Source organism: Alexandromys fortis, unplaced genomic scaffold (genome assembly GCF_014885135.2).
Source record: "Alexandromys fortis isolate MF-2015 unplaced genomic scaffold, M_Fortis_MF-2015_v1.1 scaffold_24, whole genome shotgun sequence".
NCBI lineage: Eukaryota > Metazoa > Chordata > Mammalia > Rodentia > Cricetidae > Alexandromys > Alexandromys fortis.
In genome coordinates, this window is record NW_026067906.1 from 16,026,382 (window position 1) to 16,053,218 (window position 26,837).

A 26,837-nucleotide genomic window follows, 5' to 3' on the forward strand; every position below is an offset into this window, starting at 1 on the left:
TTTTACATTTTAACATTAAAATATTGTTTGAAGATAAAGCAATTGTTATTCTATTTTTTAAAATTCTAGAAATTACCTGACATCTAATTCCAACTACTTTGGAATATACTCTGCTTTATTTGTACTTACTCAGTAAGTTCCAAACCAGCCAGAGGCAAACAATGACCTTATCTTTAAAAAAAAAAAAAAAACCCTGACATACGCACTCAGACCATATTCTATTAAAATGTATAAGATACTTTTAAAGATTTTTAACATTCTATGTGTCGATAAATGTAATTTTCAACAGTATCTACTCCCCTTCTCTTAAATGAATACAGAGCATATATTTTCTTTTTTTTAAAGATTTATTTATTTATTTATTATGTATACAACATTCTGCCTCCATGTATGCCTGCATGCCAGAGGAGGGCGCCAGATCTCATTACAGATGGTTGTGAGCCACCATGTGGTTGCTGGGGATTGAACTCAGGACCTCTGGAAGAGCAGCCAGTGCTCTTAACCACTGAGCCATCTCTCCAGCCCCCAGAGCATATATTTTCTAACTACTACAGATTCTAAGAAGATGGCTCTAATGAGAGAGATAAAATTCTTGCCCCTGCTAAGTTTAAACTCCAGTGGCTTAAACAATAACCAGGCACTTGCAGGCACTGATAAATGCTATAAGTTTTTCTAATAAAGTTTTAAATTTTCATCTTTATTGTTTATTTTGTCTGCACATGTATACATGTGTGGCTGCATACACCCCAGAGCTCTCAAATGGAGGTCTACCATTTGTGGGAGGTCAGTTCTCTCTGTCCACCATGTGTGTCCAAACTCAAGTCATCAGCCCATGGGCAACAGGCACTTTACCAGCTCAATCATTTCCATGGCCCTGATACTACAGATTTTTGAAATGCAGAGAATTTAAAAGACAATGGGCTAGTTACATACTACTGCACCGTGTTCCAGATGAGAAACTGAGGTGCACAGAGATGGCTTATTTTGCCCTAGGACACAAGGCATAAATCACGTAGCTGAAGTTTAAGCTCATATTAGATTTTCTACAGCTCACATTCAGTCACCAAAGTGATTAAAAACACTTTATGGAAAATGTCAATGATAAAGCCCTCTTTAGTAGCAGACACAGTCAGTCGGTAAAGGTGCCAGCATGCATGTGAAAAGCAGACACCCCCATGTATACAAGCCCAGTGTTGTGGTGAAGGAACCCTGAGGTTTGCTGGCTGGCCAGCCCTGCCTAATCTTTAAATCCAGGTGTCTGTGAGAGACTCTCAAAAAACAAGGTGATGGCTCCTGAGGAAGAATGACTGGGGTTGACTGCTGGCCTCCACAAGTAAACACATAAATACACTCCCACCAAAAACGACCCCCTGCCACCACCTGCCCCCCACCTAAAACCCCAAAAGAGCAATATTCCGCTACTTAGCTACATTCCCAGTCATCCTTTTGGAAGGAGGTGAATATTGGTACTGGAATTAGTACTGCTGCACACTAATGAATACGCTTTCATAAAAAGGGATACAGAAGACTTTACCCAAGATGTTAAAACACTCTATGAAGTCAAAGCAACTCAAACTGTTGTGGTCTTAATAGAGACTCAGTAGGATTTTAAAAACATGCTCGGGAGCACTGCAAACTTTTAGATATTAAGGGGATCGTCTCACCTGGTCATTAGTAAATATCCTAAAACTCAAAACTTGGAGATAAAGCAAATTACCGTCTATGAGCAAAATCCAGCCCACTGCTAAATTTTGTAGAATGCACGACTGACGGCCATTTTTACATTATGGTTATGGAGCATCCCTCATTCTGCCTCTCAGTCTACACAGCCAAGTTACTACCTGCTTTTTAAGAAAAAGGTTCTCTGACCCATGATCTATAGCATAAATATAAGTGGGTAACACCACAGAGCCAAAATGGTATCTGCCACCTTAAACCAGAATATGTTTCTAATGGGCATAAGTTATAAATCAAGTTATGAGGCAGAATAGGAAAGTCTTAGGGAATGTTCTAAATATACCTAAACCAGAAAACATTAAAAAAAAATCCCTTGGGCTAGGGATATGGCTCAGTGGTAGAGCACTTGTCTAGCATGTACAAGGCCCTGTGTTCAATCCTCAACACACATGAAACAAACAAAAATCCCCAAAATATTGGAAACTGTTTGCAGACACAATTTAACCTAATTTAAACATTATACAATGTAAACATATATTAAAAGATTACATGGTAATCCTTTAATATGTAAAATTTTTGTTTTGTGTAGTATTTATTTTTAAAGAGAAAATTTGAGGAATCATTTTAAGAAAAATGATAAATACCTTTGTAATATAAAAACCACAAAGAGAAAATTTTGAGAAGATACTTGTAAAAACAGACTCAAGAGCACATCAATGTTGAAATATGGAAGATGACAAACACAAATATTACAGAAACTACAGAAGGTCAATAGTCATATGGAAAAGACACATCACTCTGTAAATGTATGCACTCACATTCAGAAATGCTTTAATATATGTACACTGTTTTGGTCTGAAGTGAACTGTCTGTCAAAGCCTCATGTGTTTGAGCCAAATGAAGGCACTGTGAGGAGCCTTGCTAGAGGAAGTGAGGCACTAGGAGCAGGCCTTCAAGTCTTGTAACCAGGTCCCACTTCCTGTTCACTTTGCCTACTTCCTGGTTGTGGATTGCTGTGATTAGCTGCCAACCCCTACCTTCACCCACTGGCTCCTACTGCTACACCCTCCCTGCCAGGAAGAATGCATCCCCTTGAACTCTGAGTCAGCATAAACCCCCTTCCTTACATTACCTTTCCTTAGGCATTCTGTCACAGCAATGAACAAGGTAACATACATCAAAACAATAAACTTCTTTGGTCTATTTGCCAAGACTTATGAGCTGGTATTCTTAAAGGCACAAGGAACGCTAATGACAATAAAAGTTTTTAATATACATTCCGATGGAATATGTCACCATGTTTCAGAAACTTAAATCATTCTAAGAATTTTGAAGAAAATATCTGAAGTATAAAATTAAAGTCCTAGCAGTAAATTAGTCCTAACATGCTTTGAGTTTTTCTGGTCTATATATCTATACTTTTAAAATTTACATAGTCTGCCTGTACTGTTTGCAGTATCAGAAACAGCAGCAATCTTTGGTACCTGTTATATTGTTATCACCATTTTACAGCTAAGGAAATAAAGGCTTTGAGACATTCCTGCTAGCAGGCAGTCCTGCTAGCAGGACACAAACCTATTTGTGCTGCTTTTGAGTTCAAATTCTTCGCCTGCCTATTTTATTACTTCTTAATTTAGTGCCAAAAGTGTCGTGAAGGAAAATATTCTGTCACTTCTATATTGTGAGCTCCTGGCTGACGTGGATATGCTAATCCTGATTTAAAATCATAGTAGTGATCTTAGAGGACACACATTTCTTGTATAAAGTTATTTTTATATGTATTTTATGGTTTTGCCTGCATGTATGTCTGTACATCACAGGCAAAAGAGGGCACTAGACTTCCTGGAACGGGAGTTAAGACTGTTGTGAACTGCTATGTGAGTGCTAGGAGTAGAAGCGGGGCCTCTCAATGCTCCTAACTGTGAGCATCTCTCTAACCCGGGCAGACATTTCTGTTATTCATTGTCTATATAAGCTCAATTTTGGATTTCTGTTTAAATCTTCACACGTTCTCAACTAAACAGCAGATTTATCCCATTTCCCTAGCACACTCGGCTTTCACTGTATCCACAGTCAATCAATATCACACCCAAACTGTCTGCAACACTAGTGACGGAATCCAGGGCTTCGCTCACACTAGGCAACTGCTTTACTGTTGAACTCCACTCCTCATTTTTTAACCTATAAAATTAACACTTAAATCATTCAAGTGTAAGTAATAATTCACATCAAATAGCAAATATCTTTGCAGTTAAGAAACATTAAAAAACTAGGTGACATTACTTCCTAAGGTTTTAAACGGCACACTAACAATAAAGCCAGAGCACATGTAACTTGGAAGGAAAACTGATGATTTGTTTCTAAAACAACAAAATTTTCAAATAAAAATGGGGATATGGGATAACCAAGTCCTAATGTGAACCTAGGCTTTAAATAAAAACAAGGACACGTTACAGTTACATACTCAGAACTGAGAGCACTGTTAAGTAAATTAGGGAGTAGCAAATCCATAAAGTGTGAAAAAGAAAGAAGCTGAACAGATACAGAGGATCAGAATATTAACTGGCTTGACTAAAAGGTATAATATACAAACTAGATTAAAACAATCTGAACAAATAAACTTATTTTAATATATCCTACAAATCTGTTACCTTTCATGTGGAATGGCTTACTGAGCTACTGGCCTTCCAAAGCACAGATCTCTCTAGTATATAACCTACACAATGGCAAAGACTTTTAACTGTACTATCTGTAGCTGAGGAGAGACTTCTTTTTACTTGCGGGCTAGAATTACAGTCATAAGATTACACAGTTAGGACAGAGTCTACTGAAACTTGCTATTTTATGTACCTTGAAATCTGTATGAATGTGTTCACTTAACTTTTTATGGGCACTTGCTTTATTATAAAAATACTTCCTATGAAACAAAAACCCCAGATTTCCTCAAAGTAACATTATTTAGGCCAGGTCTCTGAGAATTTCCTCTAACAACATTATCTAATCTCAGCTTAACCATCACCAGACACTAATGTCTCCCATTACAAGGCAGGGTTTTTATCTTTGTGTCCCGAGGGGCTTACAACTATGCTCAGCACAGTCACTAAAGCACAGACAATCCCTGGAATTCACATGCTCCTCTTCAGGGATCTAGAAAGAGGCACAGGCTGCTGAGGAAACACAGTGTAACTGATAACTTACATCTTTCTCTGACCGATGTGGGAACATAGAAGACTGGCTGTAGTACATGTTCTCATCATGGTAGTCGCTGTCCACCCCCTCTACAAACTTCTTTCTTGAAGCACCAAACATGCTGTTTGTCACCTAAACAAAAATATTACTTTCATCAAGAATAGTATTTTGGAAAAGTCCGGCTTTATTTTCCCCATATGGAAACAAAATGAGTACTACTATGATCCTGAGACAGAGTCACTAAGGGTGATGGGACTCCTGAGAAAGATGCAAATCTGACTACATGGTATTAGCTCCCACCCAGGCCCTGAGAGCAAGAAGAAAACAATTCTGTTAACTTTTATCAAACTAAATCACTTATTCTTGGGAAAAAAACCTCACAGCTCAAAATATAAATTTTCCAAAAACAGTTAAGTTTTAAATCTTCACATATATTACAAACATCAGTGTCTGTCAATACATATCCACTTTTAATATTGTTTAAGAGCATTTTTTATTCATCACGGGAAAGGCATTCTAAAATTTTATGCTAAGTCACAACTATCTCGTATATAACAGGATAAACTTAACATGATGGTATACATTTACAATATTTTATTTACTGCTTATTCTTTGGTTTTAAAATTTTTATAAAAACATTAACAATTATAACTTTACAACAAAACTAGTAAAAACCTGTGCTAATTTTTAAGTTTATAAAACTATCAGCTTGCCAACATGAAGTTTTTTGTTTCTATTTTGTTTTTAAATAGGTTCTTACTATGTAGTCCAGAGTGGCCTTGAATTCCTAATCTTTCTACCTCAGAGATCTGGGATTAAGAGAAGGTGTCACTTAGTCTGGCCAATGAGTCATTTAAGGCCATTATGTCTTCTTGCTTCTGCCAATATTCTGAAGCTTAGAGTAAACCGAAATGCCAACATGAGAGATTTAGAGAGACTTGAATAACATAACTACATTGTTCTAAGTATACTCAAGTCAACTTTAATGTCTTACTTACTCATGGCTACAGCTATTCCTTCAAACAAAAACTAAATAATCTTAGAGAAGAACCACACATGCCTACCCACCAAGCTTCTAAATACTTTCTAAGCATTCTCTAATATAAGGACAAAAAACATCCTTTCCTGGGTTTAATTTCAGAAAATGAAGAGTTACAAAAAATGTAGATCCACTACATTAGAATTTTTACTTGTTTTGCAGACATTAAGAATACAGCTAATTTTATTTATAGGATCTTTGCTGATGAGCCCTAATTTTAAGAAAGAATAAACATGGACAAAAGCATGTATATCATACGTAGTTAAATATCTAGGCATCTCCCATTAAATTTACATACATGAATGAACTCAAAATGATAAAGTAAACTTTTCTTTGAAAATATTTATATAACATTATCATTAAAACCAATTCTAGATTTCTAAAATCCCAAAACTGAAATGAATTATATAGAATAAGTCACCATGTTTAATACCATGCAAATGAAATGCATCCTCTACTGTATTTTCTGAGTGTGGGGGTTGTGCATAGAGGGAGGGAAGTGGGACAAGAGGGAAGAGGTGGAGAAATTACATATTAATGAGAATACTAATCATTCTGACATGACTTCAATAACAACAAAATAGCAGTCACTGTTTCCCAAAGGTGAATCCTGACAGGGTTAGGTACAGGGATAATATACTTCTGATCCATGGCAAGATAGAAAGAGGAGAAAGATGTTATTACTTTTCCTTACAGCTAGATTATTGTTAAAGAATGGGCTTTTGTTCTGTACATAATGAAGGACCAGGATAGAAAGATGTTTTGGAATGAGTAGAAATAGTAAAAATGAAAAGAAAACAAGAAATGAAAATAAAAGTAGCAGCAGGAGAATAGCTGTAGAAAAAAACCCTTAATTAAGAGACCAATCCCTCAGGGGTATGAGGGATTTATCATAGACTGCATTCAATGGTGAGTGTGAGAACTGAAGCCCAAGGTGCCCAAAGGAGCTATATACATCAAGTACAACTTTGTAGGCCTGGAGGCCTTTGGGTTTTGCCCATGTGAGATGGAAAAATTGAGAGTTAGTGGTATTTGGGGCAAGTTCAAAGAGTGACATTAATTTACCATGTATGTTTCTAAATGATTCTAGGTTATGCTGTGAAAGAATGGTCTATGTGGGATGGAAGCAGGAAGTTAGGAAGGTGGCGAGGAAGGGTGATGGTTTAAGACTACAAAGGTAGCAGATCTGCTGAGTAAAGTGGCAGGATAAAGGACAAACTCTGAACAAGAGCAGATAAGGATGGGTAAGTAGGTGAGTGTGGCATTAAAAAGAAAGTTATTTACATTCTCTTCCTGCAAAAAATAAAGAGCTAGAAATCACATTCTATCAACAAGAGAGTATTCAGTATTATAATAAAATCCCTAGTTATCACATATAAATGAAAGTCAATTTTGTAAATAATTTTTTTTAAAGTTTTTTTTGTTTGTTTGTTTTATTTTGATTTTCAAGACAGGGTTTCTCTGTAGTTTTTGGTGCCTGTCATGGAACTAGCTCTTGTAGACCAGGCTGGCCTCGAACTCGCGGAGATCTGCCTGCCTCTGCCTCCCGAGTGCTGGGATTAAAGGTATGCGCCACCACCATCCGGCAAAAATAGTTTTGTTTTTTTTTTTTAAATTAAATGTAAAATTAAGTAACATTCCCTCTTTCAATCAAAAATAAGTATTGTTACATTCTTTGATTAGGGGCTTGCATTGTAAATTGACTGACTCTTGATTCTTCTACCAGATCATGAGAACAGAAGCATAAACATTACCCTAGGAATAATGTTACATATCAAAATTAATATTTCTCATGGGGGAACATTTAATTCAAACATTTTCATCATTCTTTTGACTCCATAAGAAGTTATATACTTTTTAAAGCACACAGAAAGGTTAGCTTATACTAATATTCTCTACCAATCTCATTTTTCAAAAAAGAATTTTATCTCACAAAGTAGTACAGAGAACTATGCTGGGCAGAATGAAGTATATTAAGCTGGCTTGGATTTCTAATTGTATTATTTTATGACTTATGAAGGCATAATACCAACAACAAATTCCTGCGATATTCTTGGCATTTAAGTACACCAATTCAAAGCCAAGTTCAGTAAATCTGAATAATTACAAAACATATTTCAAAACTCTCCAGTTTAGATGATCTAACCAACAATTTCAGAGAAGATGTCTAAGGATGGCTGTGATGGAGAAACTGGGCAAGGCTTTAAGGTTTCTAAATAAGGGAAATAAACTAGAGTACTTTATAAATTTAATTAGGAAACATGCACATGGTTTTTTACAGAACAGTAAGCAAAGACAGGAAAAGAGAAAAAGTAGGACACATTACCTATGTATATACCCAAAGGCTAGTAATATTTAACAAACAGCACACCTTTCACTGAGATCCCCACAGGCCAATCTTCCTTGAGAACTAGCATGCTAGCAAATGGGCACAGAGCTTAGCCCTGAAACATCCTTTCCATGTAAGGAACCCTTAACTACTAACAAATACACAATGATTTCAAAACCTTTCTCACATCGCAACTGAAGGTTCTAGCAGCACATTTAAGCACTGCCAAGCACTTCTACTCCCGAAGTGTAACTTCATCAACAAGAACAGACTTAAACTGATGTGCTAACTCATGTTCTCTTATACTTGCTCCACACAACCAGCAAACGCTGCTTTCCCTCGGCTCTTATTCCTCCTGACATGTGTCTTAGTTTATGTTCTAGAGGCTCACTACATGAACCCCAAGAAAAGTTGTGCTGAATCATGACAAAGCTTGAATAAAAGCTCTAGTCTTGAACAAGCTGACAATCTGACTAAAGACAAATTTGTGAATAAATTTAATCTGTCTAAGGAAAAGTGAGTGCAGACAAAATTTTGACCATACAAACAAAAGTGGGAGAAGAACAACTTTGGATCAAGACAAAATACATACTAAAGGCTCAACAGTGAGAAAAACCTAGAAACAATGGAACATTCAGTACATCTGGGTGTTTTGGCAAACAATAATTCCAATACCAGGAGGTAGAAGTAGAAAGCTCTGGAATTCATCAAGGCCAGTTTTGACTACATAAAGTTTTATATCAAAAACAACATCACCTCCCCCACCCTGCAAAAAAAGTCCCCAACCCACCCAAATGAAATAAAACCCTTTCTATACAGCTAACAGAACAGGCTATGGAAGAAATAGTAGGTGAGAAAAGCAGGCCCTTCAGTGCTAAATTAACGGGCAGAGCACAACAAAGGAACAGAGTACAAACCTCTAGGTTGGGTAAAGTAAGCCACTCTTATACTTTACTGAAATCTACGTGATCTCAACAACTAGCCCAAGCCAATCAAGCTCTGAATGCTAACTGAAGTATCGACATCACCTCCAGTCACTTACGAGCACAGGCAGTCCAACAGCATCCAGAGAAGTATTCACCAGCCTGTTCCTCACGCTCCTCAAACCTACTTTGCTCCATCCACACAATTTAAGAGACCGTTTATGCTCATGGATCTGCTGATCAAGCTCCTTCAACCCCCTGCCCAGATAGATAAGCTTAAAATCTCCATGTAATACATCTCCCCTGACCTCTCCTCACAAAATCCTTCCACTATTTAATTACGGAAACACTTTCAGTTGCTCCAATTCCTTTCCACCTCAGCGCCTTTGTACAGCTGCTGTCTCTACAATGCTATGGCTCACTGTCATCTTTGAAATTTTAATGCCAATTCTTAATCAGTGAGAGAAAGCAATTTATCATAACTGTAATTTAAAATGATACTTTTATCACCCTGTATCAGGCAAAGCCAGGTGCTGTACACCTTTAATCTAAGCTTTCTGGAGGCAGACACAAAAGTCAGACAGATCTCTGGGTTTGAGGGGCCAGCTTGGTCTATATGGTAAGTTCCTGGACAGCTGCAGCTACATAGCAAGGTCCCGTCTCAAACAAACAATGTGCCACCATTATAAGGCTATGAAGCTAACAAACAATTAGCATCCCTTATTTTGTATCTGGGAAAACTCAAGCCTAGAAGTTAGGTTATTTGTTCACCGATAAGTACATATAAGGTGTAAGTATCTGATAAGTACATAGATAGGCTCTGATCCTAAACTAGTAAGGTTTCTCTTTTACACACTATGGTGGCCCATAGTCAAACATAAATACAACTTATACATTACTGTGTGTTTTCTTCATAAAATGTAAAGGGGGTAAGAGTCAATATCATCATCAATAAAAAAGGACAGTCCTTATTTTGTGATTGACAACAGAGAAAATGCGGGATACTACAACAAAGCTTACTATATCTGAAAGGTCACTGTAGAAGACAACAGTCTCTACAACACTGATCATACCTATTTTTAAAAAACTTAGATTAATCTTAAGAGTAAAAATGTTTGAACAAACATCACTGTGTTAACTGCAGAGTAACTGACTGCTGCTGCACATAGTGGTGCACCCCCAACTTCAGGAGCAAAGGAAGGAGGCCTGAATCCGACAGAAAAGGCAAAATAGATCAACCACTGGGCTGAGGCTGGCGTTCAGTTGTAGGACTGATGATCAGCAAGACCTTGAGTCTGACTAATTCCCAGCACTGTGGGACTGGGGGTGGGGGGTGGGGGGAGGAAAAGTGAGAAAAATTACTCAAGGGAAACTTCAAGTAGAAAAAAAAACCACAAAAATTAATATATATCAATTTTCCACATTCCAAATGTGAAATTTCTAGAGTAAATTTTACTGTAACCAAACTCTAACTTTTGTTATGAAGCTAATGATTCAAATGTTGTATGATAAATATATAATACACATCTAGAAAGTGGAATAAATCTATTATGGCATTCTTTTCTTGGGGATTTTATGTAGTAGTATGGGGTTTCCCTGACAACATGCTGATGCTGGTACCCAGCAGAAAATCAATTAGCTCACAATGGTAATTAAAAGGTATCTGAGCTGGGTACTATGGCTTGTTCCTACAGCGCCAGCAAGGAAGGACAGGCTGAGGCAGGACAGCTTGGGCCCAAGAGTTTATAGCACACCAAACCTACAAAGAGAGGCCTTGTCTCAAAACAAACAAACAAAAAAAACAGAAAATAACAAAAACTGCTAGACAAACAGAAAGCACCACAACCACCACCCAAACCCTAGACTGGTCTTAGCATGTTTCACTGTTTCATGGGCACCAATTTTTTTTCTCCTAGTTATGGAGTTTACATTGGCATTGCATTATCAAAGAAAAGCTAAACGTGTTAAATGGAAGGACAAGTTAGCAGCAGAGAAACTCCTAAGTTCAGGATACAAAACAATCCCTCTAAACAACAAAGAAATGTCCCACTGCAAGTAGTTGAAGGCGTTTCTCAGAAGGACCGGGGCAAACGTTCTGACACGTTGCTGAAGGATACGTATTTCTACATGGCACTCAGAAAACTAAAGCTTTAGAACTCAGGAGAGACAAACTACTAAAAAAATTTACATTTGGGAGTCTGTAACGTCAACAAAATACTTTGTATTCCAGTAATCTATGACTCACAGATACCGGAAAAATGTCACCTATACTAGGTGGTATCAAGAATTTGTTTCTCCTGGGTTTAATTTCAGATGTCTTGCTGTATGCTCAGGAGTCAGGCATCTCATTGTGTGAATTACAGGGAACAGAAGAGTTCAGAAGCCCTGGCTGAACTGTGTGGAGATAACATGCTTTAACTGCATCCTACTTATTTCTGCTAATGGCAAGCCCAGAAGCGCACAATGTCCCAGTCCTCCTGTCACACTGTAGAGGAAACATGCTGGAATTTCTGTTACCTGCTTACCATCTTAGGGAAGAAGAAAGCACACTTAAAGCTAGTGAAAGCTTAAAACCCGCCACCTCTTCAGACTCACAGGGCAAAAATTGTGGTCTTTGGATTTGCTTTTTTTCTTAGGTTTTTTTTCTGAACTTGTGTTTTCTTTACACTAGACTTTTACCTGATAATTTACAAAATAGCGTTATGAAGAAAACACAAAAAAACATTTCTAAACTAACAAAATGACTCACTGGCAAGATGGCCCCATCCACCCTCAAAATATAGATGATAATACCATGTTAAACCCCAGCTTTCCCCACCATATACTTACCTGTGCAACTTCTTTCAACATTTGCTACTCTGGGGATTGGAAAGCTCAGAGCTGGAGGCTGAAGTGAAGAAGGAAAGGTTGGAGGGTGAGCCATGGCACCAGCCCCACACTAGGAGCTCCCCTGAGATATTACAGCAGGGTTGACACCATAGCTCTGAAGTTCAAACTCCAGCAAACGATAAGAAAGGAGTCCAACCAGAACATGATAAACGGTGGGATTCTTCTGCTCTTTGAAAAATAAGGAAATCATGCTATAAAGATCTGAATGTCCAGTTTCAACATTATGACTCCTGTTTATCTCTTCATTATTACCCAACCCCAGAATCACTTTCAGACTGCGTCAAATGCTAATTAAAACAATCAAAAAAAGAGCAAAGCTCTGAAGAATCTTGCACTGTCCCAGAATATGTGAGGATAGGGCTTACCTGGCTTCATGAACACACACTAGGAAACTATGTTCAAACATGTTACCTTTCCACTCCTTACACACTCTAAACACTACGCTCTCATCGTGCTAACATCCATCAACAGAAGGGAAGCTGGATTTTACAGTTCTAACTCCTACAATGGACCAGTGAACTGTTTAAGGTTTAAGTATTTCTTGTGAAGAAATTAATTCAAGTGTTCTATGTTGAAAAAAAAAAAAAAAACAAAGACAACAAATAAGGGCCTGTCCATGGGAGATTCACGTCAATCAAATCAAATGATAAAACTTTAAAAGAGTTTAAAGGGAGTGAGGTGGCACACACTTCAGGTAGGAGGGTCACTTGGGAAAAGGCAGTGCTAGGGACTGAGATCAGGGTCTTGCGATGATAGACAAGCGCTTTCACCTGACCTATACTCACTTCCCAGTCCCTACTCACATTCATAGATGATATATGACACTCCCTTAGCCTAGAAGATGCTAGATTAGAAATGGGCCAAGCAGTGTTTAAATGAATACAGTTTGTGTGTTGTTATTTCGGGCATGAGCTAGCAGGCGGCCGGGGTGCTGGGGACGCAGCCCCGCCGCTCCCAATTACAACACATAGATGTGAGTATTGTTTAATAATTTAAATGCTAAGTGTTTAGAGATAAATGCATTCCATTATAGCCTATCCTGTGCTAGTTCTATTTCCTTTCTACACTGTCCTCCTCTCTTACTGTGCTCCTGCTACACTGGCCCCCTGCTGTTCTTCACATACATCAGGTACGTGACCAGTTTAAAGATCTTGGTTCTTGTTAGGTCCTCCAGATACGGTATTCCTCCAGATATACCCAGCTTCACCCATTTCAGCTGTTCAATGATCTCTCTGTCTACTTACATTTCTCTTTTTTTTTCAATTGGAGACTTTACCCAGTCCTTCTGTCTTTTGTGACATCAATGTCGTATCATATACACTGGAGAATGTCTCAATTTTGGTTTAGATGTTTTGCATAACCAGACTGAAATTATGCATTTCAATGCTGTGTCACCAAAAAAGTGCTCTGCCTTTCTCTAGTCCATTACATGTACTTCATGTATTTCCAATATGAGTGAATATGATGCTATACTTATTCTACATGGCTCTAGCCTTGAACTTGGTTAAGTTGGTACACCCTTGAGTTTTTCCTACTTCTGCCCTTTAAAATAATGTTTTCATGTTGGATGAGCCAGGGAAGTTATTACATTGATAAATAAATAAGTGCTTTATTTACATATGATGGTTGCTTTGTACTGAAAGCAAACAAACCCTGAGGCATGATTAAAAAGCAAACTGCAATCTTATTTGGGACAGACAGGAGGTCAGGAATAGATTTTAGCTTTTATCATCATAGATTTAGGGTATACAGAAATGACATCATAATGATGACAACATTTAATGAGAGCACACATTCAGACAGTGCTACAGCACTTACTACTCCGGTGTTTTACGGTAACTTGCTTTTCTCTCATTCCTTCTTTATTTGTTAAATTGAGTACTTTTACAAGGTGAATCGTCAGAAGATCACACTATTAAATGTGAACGTGTCAATGACGGCACATAATCAGCCCAACACGACAGCAGCAGAATTGAAGGTTCTTCTTCTACCCATCGCGTTTTTAGAGAATTAGCATAGTGCTTTTATCCCGGCAGAAAGGTTTTAAAACTTAATAAGCCACATAGTGTCCCACATATGGTCTTTACTTTTTGGAGAAAGAATCAGGTTTTCATTAAAAATTGTAACTTCAAGTAGGAGAATGAATGACAACTGTTTAGGGTCCTATTATATACTGGGAAAAGAATGAGGAAGGAGTGAATTCAAAGGAATGGATGACAACTCAGAATTTATTTACCGATCTGTGTATTTCTTTCTAAATGATCTTCTGTAAGTCCTGCTGTGATAGCTTTGTGCCGCACATTATACAGTCTTTTACAACAGAAAGCATCTAAGCTGCATGTAAATCTAGTCTCACTATTCAGAATGAGTCATCTATCTTCTCAACTCATTTATCATTTCAGAGAAGGAAACCTTAAAACTGTTCCAACCAAGATGGACTAGTAGTAAGAATCTCTTCTCACACTTTAAAAATGGATAAAATACAGAAGCAAATGGATTGATAGTTCAAGGCCTACTCAAGCCATACAGAAGGCCCTGTCTCAAAAATAAAGAAAGAAAGGAAGAAAGGAAGAAAGGAAGAAAGGAAGAAAGGAAGAAAGAAAGAAAGAAAGAAAGAAGGAAGGAAGGAAGGAAGGAAGGAAGGAAGGAAGGAAGGAAGGAAGGAAGGAAGGAAGGAAGGAAGGAAGAAAAAGAGGGAAACATATTAACAATAGCTCTCAGGTCCGGAGCCCAATAACTGCCCTTCCTAACTAACAATGCGAGTGTAACAGAGGAACAGGGAGCCTAGTGGGCAGAGTCCCCAGATCTGAGTATTAGACCTCAGTCAGCGTCATCTATAGAGCCTAAAGGAAGCCAACCGAAAGCTAGGCAGGAAGAAGCTGCACAGGGAAACAGCTAAGGAGTACTGGAGAAGGACCCCAAAGGCTTTAGTGCAGTACTGACCAGCAAGACTGGGAAGGTGCCATAAATGGTATGGGGAGTGAACCACCCGAGAAGAACCAAGAAATGATCCTAAAGACTCTACTGAAATACACATCATTATTGTTCCCAGAAGCCATAGCAGAAAAACACTCTAATTCAAGGGATGAGTAAAGTACTCAGGAAAACACTAGCTTAGTAGTTGAAGAAAATTAGCCCTACCTAAAAGCTACTGTTTCTCTTTAATGAAATTTTTTCAAAAGGAAAATGGGCAGACAGAGGCAGAGACAAGAGAAAAATTTCATGAGGAGCAAATGATTTCTAAATAATTTAACTCCACCCCCAGAAACCTCAAGAATTTTAACACAAATATTAAATAATATATAAGACAACAAAATAAAACTACCAAGGACAAAAAATTATGCAAAGGAGCAGTAAAATGAAGAGTAGATAAAACATATAGGGCAAACTCCGATAACTACCAGAAACGTCCTATTGATTAAAATGACACAGATGGCAGAACTAGTGGACAAAGACAGTGACAGCATAGTCAATGCTAAGTGCAAAGGGAGGTAGAAAAGAAATCAGCATGCTCATCAGAACATGGAGACACTGCAAGTCAAAAACCCATTTAACAAAATATGAGAGGGGAAAAAGAATAAAAGCTAGAGAAGTAAATCAATAAATGAAGGGAGAGGCTAAGGGCAATTTACATATATGTAATTGAGTCCCATGGAACAAAAGGACCAAATCAACAACAACAACCTCCCCCTCCCCCCAAAAAATGACAATTTGATAAAAACTATAAATGAACACAACAACTTCCAAGCACTGGAGTCATGGAGAAAATGCCATAATCAAAAGCATATATTTAAGATTATCATCGTTAAGTTCAAGGCCTTACTAAGGTCTACAGAGCTGAGTTCCAGGGCAGCCAGGGCTGTTAGGCAGAGAAATCTTGTCTTGAAAAGATAAAATACAAAAAACAAACAAAAAAGATTTATCATGATAAGACAAAAAGTCTTAATCCTTAGTAGCAGACAAAGAGAAAGATACACATAAACAACTAAAGATAACAATCACAGAAGAAATAAGTCAGAAAATAGTAGCATACCATTTTTAAATTGTTTGATTGGCAGACTGGCTGTGCCAGCATAGGTGTACCTATGTACACCTAACATTCTCCATCTGCCCGCTTCAGTCCCATGCACTGGGATTACAGGTCTGTGCCACCAGGCCTGGCTAGCATACTATTTTTTAAATTCTAAAAGAGAAACTACCAATTTTCAATTTCTTACTGAGCAAAAGTGGATTTTAAAAATAAAAGGAAAAAACCGACAGGAATCCTAATAGAATTCATCACCACCAGATAGGCATTTAGAAGAAAACCCTTTGGTTTTCTTTTAGTATGAAGGAAATGATACCCCAAACAAAAACATGAAGAAAACAAACAAAGAGGTGAAATGGGGGAGGAAGGAGGAAAAAAGAAAAAGAGTAGAAAATGAAGAAAAAAAGAAAAAAGCCAAAGTATGGGTAATATTGAACAATAGAAAACCATGATTATCCCGCCCCCAGCAATCACTAATAAAAATATGTAACAGAGATGTAAGATGTAGGAAGTGAAATTTCAGTCAGACCTAGAAAACAAACATGGATGTATGGAAATACAACAGACCACTGAATCATAAAAGCGCTCTAGGAAATGCCCATCTATCCAACCAGACTCTACTTACTGTTTTAACCACAGTCCAGTAGTATTCTCAGGTGGTTAATACATAGACAAACAGTGAAAATTAATAAGCACAAGCACTTCCATAATTAAATATAGTGCTGAACATGGAAACAGGAAAACAGAGCACTCCAAAACATTTTTAGCACATAAATAAATAATTCATATCACACTAACTACATTCTCCAGTCACAAAAAGGGATTTCAGGAGAAATCAACAGAAGTAACAAGAAAAGCTCGATGCAAATTTGAGGCCAGCTGGGCTACAGAGGGATAACTTGCATAAAAGACAGCAAAGACAATTTATGAAAGGACAGCACAGGAGAAAGGAGTGAGGGAGCAGGAAACAGAACGCAATATCCCTGCAACCATTTCTTTACCTCACCCACAGGTTACACATAAAATAATCACCACGCCAGCATCCTATTTAATGGTGACAACGTAAAGCTTTCCCTGTACGGTGAGTAACAAGAGAAAGATTACAACTCCTCAACAATTTCTTTTCAGAAACTTATCAGAAATACTCATCAATTTAGACAAACCAGGCACAAAATAAAACTAGCTTTTAAATGATTCTTGGTAGGAAAATACAAAAACTACTGATGAGTGTAAGAGTAAAAGTTCTGCAGTGATGGGTATAAAACTCAACTTGAAAAAAACTAGCTATTTTAATACTAAGACCTATATAATATACTCCTTTAATGTACCATTTATAACCACAGATTAAAGTGGTTAGGAGTAAATATGAGTGAATTTAAAGGTCTGTTTAAAAGGTTAAGAATTTGACCTAAAAATATCCTAATACATGAAAACTATAAAACGATCATCATCCTCTCCAACCAAAAACAAAGTCAATAATTCCACTCAAACTCGGGGGATTTTCTTAGTTTCAAGTCTTTAAAATATCAAAAATGTGTCAAAAGACTCAGTAAGACCAAGGTTAACAGATAAAGCTATGGCAGTTTGAAAACAGAACAGCACTGTACAGCCATGTAACAGATAACGGGGACAGAAAGCCAGCACTGGTTAGCTAGGGCAGGACTGATGGAAAAGGAACACTGGACTCCTAACTCATACCTTATATGATCCATTTCAGATAGATTTAAACTTAAAGAGGAAGGGCAGAATTTAAAATCTTTAATCTCAATAGGGAAACATGTCTCAAATACAATCTCAATGGATTGTGACATTATTGAATGACCAAATACTGATCATATGGATGAAACTCAAAATTGGTATTATACTCTCAAACATAATTCTCAAAGACCACTTGGGAGTTGACAATTCAAGAAATCTAGTATAATCGTTTATTTAATAACTTCCCTAGCTTCATACAGTCCCCTCTTTTATTATTTTCATCCAATGTCTGGAAATCCATGGCTTGTTTTCTGGGGGTACCCCGGCTCTGTTCTCCCTCCCATTTCCGCCTGGACCCTCTTTCCAATGTCTGCCTTACACACTGCACCCCTTTCTTTTCTTTTCTTTTCTTTCTTTTTTTTTTTTTTTTGAGTCAGGGTTTCTCTGTCCGGGAACTAGCTCTTGTAGACCAGGCTGGCGGGCATCTGACTGCATTCTCTAGAGGCTGAGAGCACTTGGACATTCCTCTCACAGGAGGTAACGGGATCTCTTACAGTCACCATAGAATTTGGCAAAAACTACTTTGATTTCCAACTAGTCAATAATACTAACCAAAAAACATCTGCTGAGTCCTGAGTGTTTCTATTCAGTGACTGATCAACATTGAATTGTTCTGTCTTTTTAACTACAAATATAGATAAACTGGGGCTCCCAAGGATATCATCTTCTCAATTTTATTATAAGCATGTCAATGGGTTTTGATTTGGCTATATAGCTGTTTTGTTTTAATATGGAACTCAGAAAACTCTAAACACAAATGAAGCTGTAATCACTGATACTAGCAGAGAAAACTCTGCTTGCTCCTATTATTTTATACGGCTCACACCAATATTTGTATGAGTAATTTCAAATTTAATAATGAATACTTTCCATATTCACAGCTGAGGCAAATAGCTTTTTTTTTCTTTCTCTGAAGAAAACAGTATTTTTCATGTAAAGGCTAAGGCCTAAATTCTCAAAAGGAGGATATAGTCCCAAAATAAATACAAGGTATGCCACCAGATACTTTTAAATCTTTGGAAACAATAGTATCTGACACCATTCAAACTACCACTGTAAGACATTAGGCCTAACAGATTCACTTAGCAGAATTTTTTGGTCTTAGGGCAAGTTTATAAAACAAACACATACTACACTCCAAGACACTAAGGGTATGCATAAACTATCAGTTTTATTTCAAGGAAACAAGTCCTTTAGAAAACAGATGTCATGGGGCAGTTGAGATGGTTCAGGGGGTAGAGATACTTGCTACAAGGCCTGAGTTCAAAAACCAACTCCAACAAGTCATCCTCTGACCTCCACCACGTGGTTTTGTATATGTGCACACATGAAACAGAACACAGAAACAAACATAATTAAGAATAATTAAAGAAAACAAACCTTGATGTCATTTTACGACTTCAGAAGAAAAATGTTTGCATGTAACACAAAGGAAGGCTAGATAATCTAACAGTGAGCCAATCACTGAGGAACTTGGGAGCTCATTTAACCTGGTATTAGTTGGCCACAGAAACATGGAAAAAAGGAGACAGAAGGTCAAATAAAATACCAAGCTTTACTTTTAAAATTTTAGGTTATAAACTCCAGGTGACTTGGGCTGCTGGAACTGTGACTGTGGCACACACTGCAGTGTCACACTGCTATTACTACTACTATTATTCTACACCACTTCTGCTAGCAGCTGTAATATGCAAAAGAACCAAATATAGAAAGTCATCATTTCGAGTTTTAGCCCACTCTTTTGCTTTGCATCTCTGTCTAGGGACAATAGTTAGGGCCCTTTGTTGTCAAAATTTTCAAGAGCAAAAAGAAAACTATGACCCAGTTCACTAGATTTAGTCTTTTTATTTAATTATTTTTTTTCATCTGCTTACTGCTATTTACCTTTATTGTATACCAATAAAACCTACCTCCATCATTACTCTACCCACTAGGTCTACTGACAAGTTTCAACTATTAAGTACTCATTTAAAAACAATTCCCACATATTTTATTCTACCAAGTGTTCTCTATTTCTTTTCTTTCATATTTTATATATTTGAAGATGCACAGACATTAGTAGTAACACATTAGAAGGTACCCCGTGCAAGCTAACTGGCACAATTAAGACTCTAAGACATCATCAATTAACTTTAAATGCTTAATTATAAAAATGAAAAGGGTTAATTCCACCAGGCTTGGTGGCACACACACCTTTAATCCCCAGCACTTGGGAGGCAGAGGCAGGAGGATCTCTATGAGTTTGAGGACAGCTGGTCTAAAGGGCAAGTTCCAGGACAGCTAGGGCTATAAGGCTACACAGAGAGATCCTGTCTAGAAATTCTTTCCATGGCTTAGTTATACTTACATTTTGTTGGAGCACAAAATCTTAATCTGTATATAGCAATACCTAAAACTTTCCAAGTAGAAATACACCTATCTAACCACTTATGGATTTAATAATTAAGTTAATTTGTACTTTATATTACACTGGGAAAGTGTCTGGGGTTTAGGTAGGCTGAAAGTTCATTTTTCCTACTCAAAACAATGGAATTTAAGGCATAATGTCAAAATGTATGAAAACTACATACATAATAAAAATATGTATAAAAAAGAATGAAACATCAAACTCAAATTAATGATTACTTATGAACATAAAAAGCTGAAAAATGAGATATGGCAATATCTCCGTAAGTATTACGAGCAAACTGAAAATACACACTTGTTAACAACAGCAACAAAACCCTGAAGAGCAGCAAACTTCACATCTGCACTTTTACTCACTAACGAAGACCACACAGCACAGCACTAAGGAAAAAGTTATGAAGGTGAACTTTCACATTGGACCTCTGTGTGTTCCTTCAACAATTTTATGTGGAACAAATTATTTTTATTGCGAAAAGATAAATGAAAGAAGGTTCTATTCATAGTAAAAACCTTGGAACTACCACTAGCTGATATCTAACATATTTCCCCATTTCTTCCTTTTAGTCTTTTCACTGTAACTTTACTCAAGCAACATGCTGAACATCTCTATAATAGGTGCCAAGCTTAGGTACTAGCAGCACCAAAATAAACACATACGGTTCCAGTTTTCAAAAAGCATATTACATACAGAAGCACTGTCTTGCACTTTTATACAATGATAAAAACCATCTAATATGCAAACTTCACTACAGTAGCCACCAGCAGATGTTTATTTTTAGTATGTAAAATGTGGCTTGTATGGCTGGTAAACTCAAATGTTACTATCATTTAATTTAAATGAGTTTACGCAGCCATTCATATCTACTTTCTACAGAACTGAACAGTGAACATACACAGGTAACTTAAGGAAACCAGATGGCTGTTCTGTGCTAATCTACAAGTACATAAGATTTGAGAGCATAGTAAAAAAAAAAAAAAAATTATAGGACATGAGCCCATTACAGGACAGCTTCTAGAAAAATGAAAATCAAATTACTGAGTCATGAATAAGGGCTCCTAATCCATGAGAGATGCAAATAATTAAAGCCCGGGCACAGGGTGAGTTAAAGCAGATTTTAATTACTAAACAGACAAACCCAGCAAAGGCAATTAGACAAGGGGCACTGAGGGAATAAAAATCATGTGGAGGATCAGAATGAGGAAGTCAACTAGATGCCATGTTTAGAGCTTGCCTAGGAGAGAAAGCCACTGAAGAGCCAGAGCGGTAACTAAGATGGTTTCCTTATGCATGCTCATAGCGATGGGGAGATTAGTGTAAACTACAGAAGGTAAAATAGTACAAAAAAGATTTTAAAAACTGACACAATGTTCATTTTCTCATGAAAGCTCAATAACCCTTCTAAAATCAATGAATTATGAACCATTTAAATAAATTGCTTTCCTGACTAATTTATTTATGCAACAAACTTCATCTTCTACATTTAAATATCTAACTGGGCTTATTGACCAAACATACAAAGTAGATACTACTACAAAAATCAGTACTTTAACTCACATGTATCTGAAAGTCATCATAAGGACTATATGGAAATGAGAATTAGAGAAATTATCTTGTTAATCTCAAATACTGGGCTATTATCAGGACGCTTAAAGAATCAAATTCCAAAAGCTCTCAAGCAAATGAAAAGTTATACAAACACAAAAAGTCTACTTTAACAATGAAAACAACAAAATTTCTATAAAGTAAAGATGTATAAGTTCCAATGTGGTTTCACTGTAGACTATACAAACTCCTAAGAGCAACTAAAAACAACGTTTACTTTGGTGACTCAATGTTTTGTGATTGCCCAATACGATCTTAATAAATCCATCCTGAGGCTAGATACAAAACCATGCTCCCATGCATAGGTTCTTTCCAGGGAGGCTTCAAAACAAAAGAATTTTACAAATCATACTTAAACAGCTATTTCTAAAGTCGTTTCAATGTACACTGGACAACACTGTATAGCAATAAAAGGCAAACAGGAAAATATATCCAGCTGGCAAAAGCCTAAGAATACATTTTCTAGGCAAGCTTAAAAACTTGTATTATTTGCAAATTATGTGGAATAAAGTACTTTTAGAATAGTATAGGAAGAAATAAGGAACGCTTTTCATGTGCAAAATATAACTGCTTTGTTCCTTCTATAAGCATAAATTCTGGAATTTTATATGAATATGGTTCCATGACACAAATTAGCTGTAAGGTGTAAAATCAAACAAAATTTCTGTATTAACACTTCGCAAAAAGGAAGTAAGCACCTCAATGCTACATAACGAAGAATCACACCATTCTTCACATAATTTAACAAAACCTAACAAAAGATGAAAAGCCCAAGAAGTGTGACCAATCAAAATCTTCCACACACTGTTGAAGGTGATTTCAAGGCTACATACAAGTACAAATAATTAGCAAAGGCCAGTCGGGTCTAGGAGGACAAATCAGAAAAGGAGACTATGGAAGACCTGACTCACTCTGCTTATTAACATAGTAACAATCGGGTCACAGTCTTCATCTCAAGTTAGGTGAAAGCTCTAGGTTAGATACAGAAGTGTTCTTTTACTGGAGGTAGTGCTCCAAATCAGAAGCCAAGGCTTTTAATCAAAGGCTCTTGGCTGACATATACAATAAAAACTCACTTTCAATCTTCTCCAGTGTTCACCTGCCTCAAAGCAGGGAAACAAAGAATTAGTTTCTCAGAAACATATGACTAGTGCGAGAGTGAGTGGCTGTCCAAAGCCCATTTATCACAAACTCCTGGAGTGAGACGGAGCAGAGGGCTGGATACTATCTGTACAGGACACCCAACAGCTCACTCTACATGAACATTACTCAGTATTTAACATTATTTCACATTTCATGCTGAATTCATTATCGGATGAAATAAAACAAGTTTCCATTTAAAACTTAAAACACTATTCTTTAAAATCCACCTTCTTTGAAAGCACAGGAAGAACAGCAATATTACAAGTCCATTCTCTTTTGAGCATCCCGACATAATTATAGGAAGGATGGAAGTGTTAAATCAGTAAGGAAACAAGAATCTGATGTTGTAAGAACAGCAAGTTAGTGACAAATAAAACAGGATCTGGGTCATCATACACTCCTAGATTTCATTTGTATTTCTTCTATAACTTTTCCAATGCTGTCTACGTTTCATAACACATAGTATACAAAATATAACCCCAGGCTTACATTTCATTCTTCCAGAATCATGCATAAAAATAATACTTTATCAACTACTGTCTTTGAATTCAGCCATAAAATCATATATATCAAATAGTACTAAATTTTGGCATTTAGGTCAGAAAACTTGTTCTGGTACTAAATATACATTATATACATGCTTTACTTTGGAAAATGTTCAGTTATTTCAACCGTCAATTTTATTATATAATTTTCAAACTTACAACAAATTTTTCAGGAGGTGAATCCACTGTAATCAGCTAGTTCCAGTTAAATATTATATGAACACAGTTCAATATAGTCATATGACAAATACAGAAAGGGGAAGGAAAAAAGAAAAAAGTCTTACCTGGTAGTTTCTTTTCTCAGATAATGTATGTCCATCAGTCCTCACCATAGAGTCGTGTCCTTTCCTCACAGTACTGGAGGCAATCAAATAGAACTGTCACTCAAGGGTCGTGTCACAGGAAGGACCGCCCACCAGTTCTCCCTCTAGAGTGGAATTATCCAAAAGCCATTAAAATTACTAACATGTAAATACATAACATTAACAAAAATATTCAACTTAACATACAAAATGCAAAGAGAACCAAAAGTAGCTGTCTTCCATCTAGCCCACCTCTGCTCTTGAGTATTTAAAGGAGGCGACTGAGCACTAGAGACTGTATAATATAAAAATTTCCGCTCACACCTACCCCCACCATTATGTCAGTCCTCAGGCATTACACAGAAGGAAAAAAACTTAAACGTGAAAACAAGTTGATGGAAAAGAAAAAAACAAAACCATTAACCCCTAACATTGTTTTTAGGTACTAAATGATCTCTGGTTATTCTACGAATAGTCAGTTACTTCGGATTCTGTTATTTAACTAGATGCTCTCACCCCAATGCCTATACTTCAATGTTAGTAATGTAAAATACTTATACATTGACTCATATCGCCCACAAAGCTTATTTTCACATTGTAAGATGTAAACACATCATATTTTTAAGACAACTGTTAGATTAAAAATCCATTCCAATGTTCTATCAATATCAATTCCAGTGATGAAGAACAAATGCCTGCCTTTCAGCCCCCCTATTCCATACACACTGCAACAGAATTCACTCTTTGGCATGGGAGAGGAGTTAATGATGCTCAGCTCTTAACCTGGGTATACACTCTGCATGTCAGATTTAAAAAAGAAATTGAAACTGAGGTAAGAATTACCACAAATATTATTTTAAAAATATAATGAAATTCAAAGTTCAAAGATGCAAAGATATGCATATGATACATTTTCAGGACAAGTAGCTTTAGTTATATAAAACATTTACTCATATACTACTTACTTAGAAAGCAGTATATATAGCTACTGAACTAATAATGTTACTATCCATTATAATTTTGCATTCAAATTTAAAGCAACTTATATTTACTATCATATGAAATGTACAGTAGGATGAGATAATAAAAACAGCTAATCTATAATCCATAAATAAGGTGAGGACTAGGGAGATAGCTCCGTGGACAAAGTGTCTGCCTTGACAGCATCAGGACTGTTTCCATCTGGGGAACCCTGTACCAGTGTGGGGTGGAGGAGGGGCAGACAGGCAGATCCCTGAAGCTCACTGGCCTGCCAACCAGCATATCCTAATCAAAGTGCTTCAGGTTCAGTGAGAGAGCAACTCCAACTGAGGAAGGACACCTTCCACATCCACACACCAATTGTATTATACACATACACTAGCACCACACATACAGTCTTTGCATTTTTATATAGTTTTAAATTATAGATATGCATAGGCATATGTCGGCGTATAGATTTCTGTTCATGGGAGCAGTGCCCAAGAGACCAGAGGAGGGTGTTGGGTACTCTGGAGCAGGAGTTACAGGCAGTTCTGAGCCATGTGATGTGAGTGCTAAGAACCAAACCCAAGTCCTCTGAAAGAGCAGTATGCATTTGTAACCAATGAGCCATTTCGCAAGCCCCACAATTTAAAAACAACAAAACCCAAATTAGTATTATTAAAAAGGGCAAATACAAAGTTTTAAATATGTATCTATAACCTCTAAAACACAATTTGTTAAGAGGATAATTTGTAAATGAAAAACTAACATTATTGAACAATGTTCTACAAAGAACTGATAAAATCAATCTACTAGCTCCTATTGCCTACATAAAAAAAATCATGAGATTGCAGAAGCTATGGTTTTACTCAGTTTTGACCATCATACACAGGATATGCTGGACTGAAATACTTCAAGATGCCCAACTCTATGCAGAAGTGTAAATGTTCACTAGAAACTTTGTATATGCTTTTAGATGTCTCTCAAAAATAAGTAGTTTTTAAAACTCATTATATAGTTACTGCTATAAATGTTATCATTTAAACTTTTTGCATTTATCATTTAATTTATATCACGCTTGAGAGAGAACAACAGAGCCTTGCAAATGCCAGGTAAGCACTCTACCATGGTGCTATATGCCTGAGTCAGGAATTGGGGTATTTTAAAGGAGAAACTACCAAGCAAACAGATGTCCCATAACAATAATATGACTTTTGGCTTGGCAGCCACAAAAATAAACAAATAAATTGATGAATTAATCATATAGCTCCTAAATGGCAATCTTGTTTTAATATTAGGGTATAATAGTATTAATAAAGTTCTTTGATAGGATCTACCTTAATGTATTCATGCTAACTGAATTCAGTGGACAATAGTCTAAAGTTTAAGTGACTATGTTATAGAATAAGAGTGTTTTCCTCTTTGAATATATTGTGTAAAATTCCAGTTAGTACACTTTCATATTACATAAATTTTATCAAGAGATATATTTACATCTAAAAATAACAAGGTAACATTTAATATCTTAATGCCACACAACTTTAACAGCACATACTAATTATACAAAAAAAGACAATTAGGAGTAAAATTTTATGTGCTAATAATTTAATAATAAAAATTAACATTTCACCATGACAGATTTTAATATGAAGGGAAATTTTATTTACTTTTTGCTTTCTTCTATATTTATTTCAAGATTCTAACCAGGAATAGGAACTAATATTCTTCTATTAAAGGAGCATTATCTGATGGAGGAAGGTCATTGGTTAAAAAAATAAAGAAACTGCTTGGCTGGCCCTCATAGGTTAAAACATAGGTGGGAGGAGTGAATAGAGCAGAATGCTGGGAGGAAGAGGAAGTGAGCTCAGAGACGCCATGTTCTCCTCTCCTGGGCAGAGATATGGGATGAAGCTCAGACCCAGGATGGATGTAGGCTAGAATCTTTCCGGTAAGCGCACCTTGGGGAGCTACACACATTAATAGAAATGGGTTAGGCAAAATATGAGAATTAGCCCGTAAGAGGCTAGAGCTAGTGGGCCAAGCA

General features: G+C 36.7%; 1 protein-coding gene across 11 annotated transcripts in view; it reads right to left on the reverse strand.

The window, feature by feature from the left end:
- Cnot2 (CCR4-NOT transcription complex subunit 2) overlaps window positions 1–26,837 on the reverse strand; it is a 93,589-nt gene that overhangs the window by 39,439 nt on the left and 27,313 nt on the right. For 2 of the 11 annotated variants that reach the window (XM_050135624.1, XM_050135623.1), the window contains exons 1-3: window positions 23,813–23,955; window positions 11,987–12,044; window positions 4,876–4,998 (exon numbers count right to left, since the gene is read on the reverse strand). In XM_050135624.1, coding sequence (XP_049991581.1) covers window positions 4,876–4,998; window positions 11,987–12,007 — 144 coding nt within the window. In that variant the 5' untranslated portion in view covers window positions 12,008–12,044; window positions 23,813–23,955. Of the gene's footprint in view, window positions 1–4,875; window positions 4,999–11,986; window positions 12,045–23,812; window positions 23,956–26,837 lie in introns of those variants that run through there. The other 9 variants (XM_050135621.1, XM_050135622.1, XM_050135620.1 and 6 more) reach the window with 5 other exon arrangements.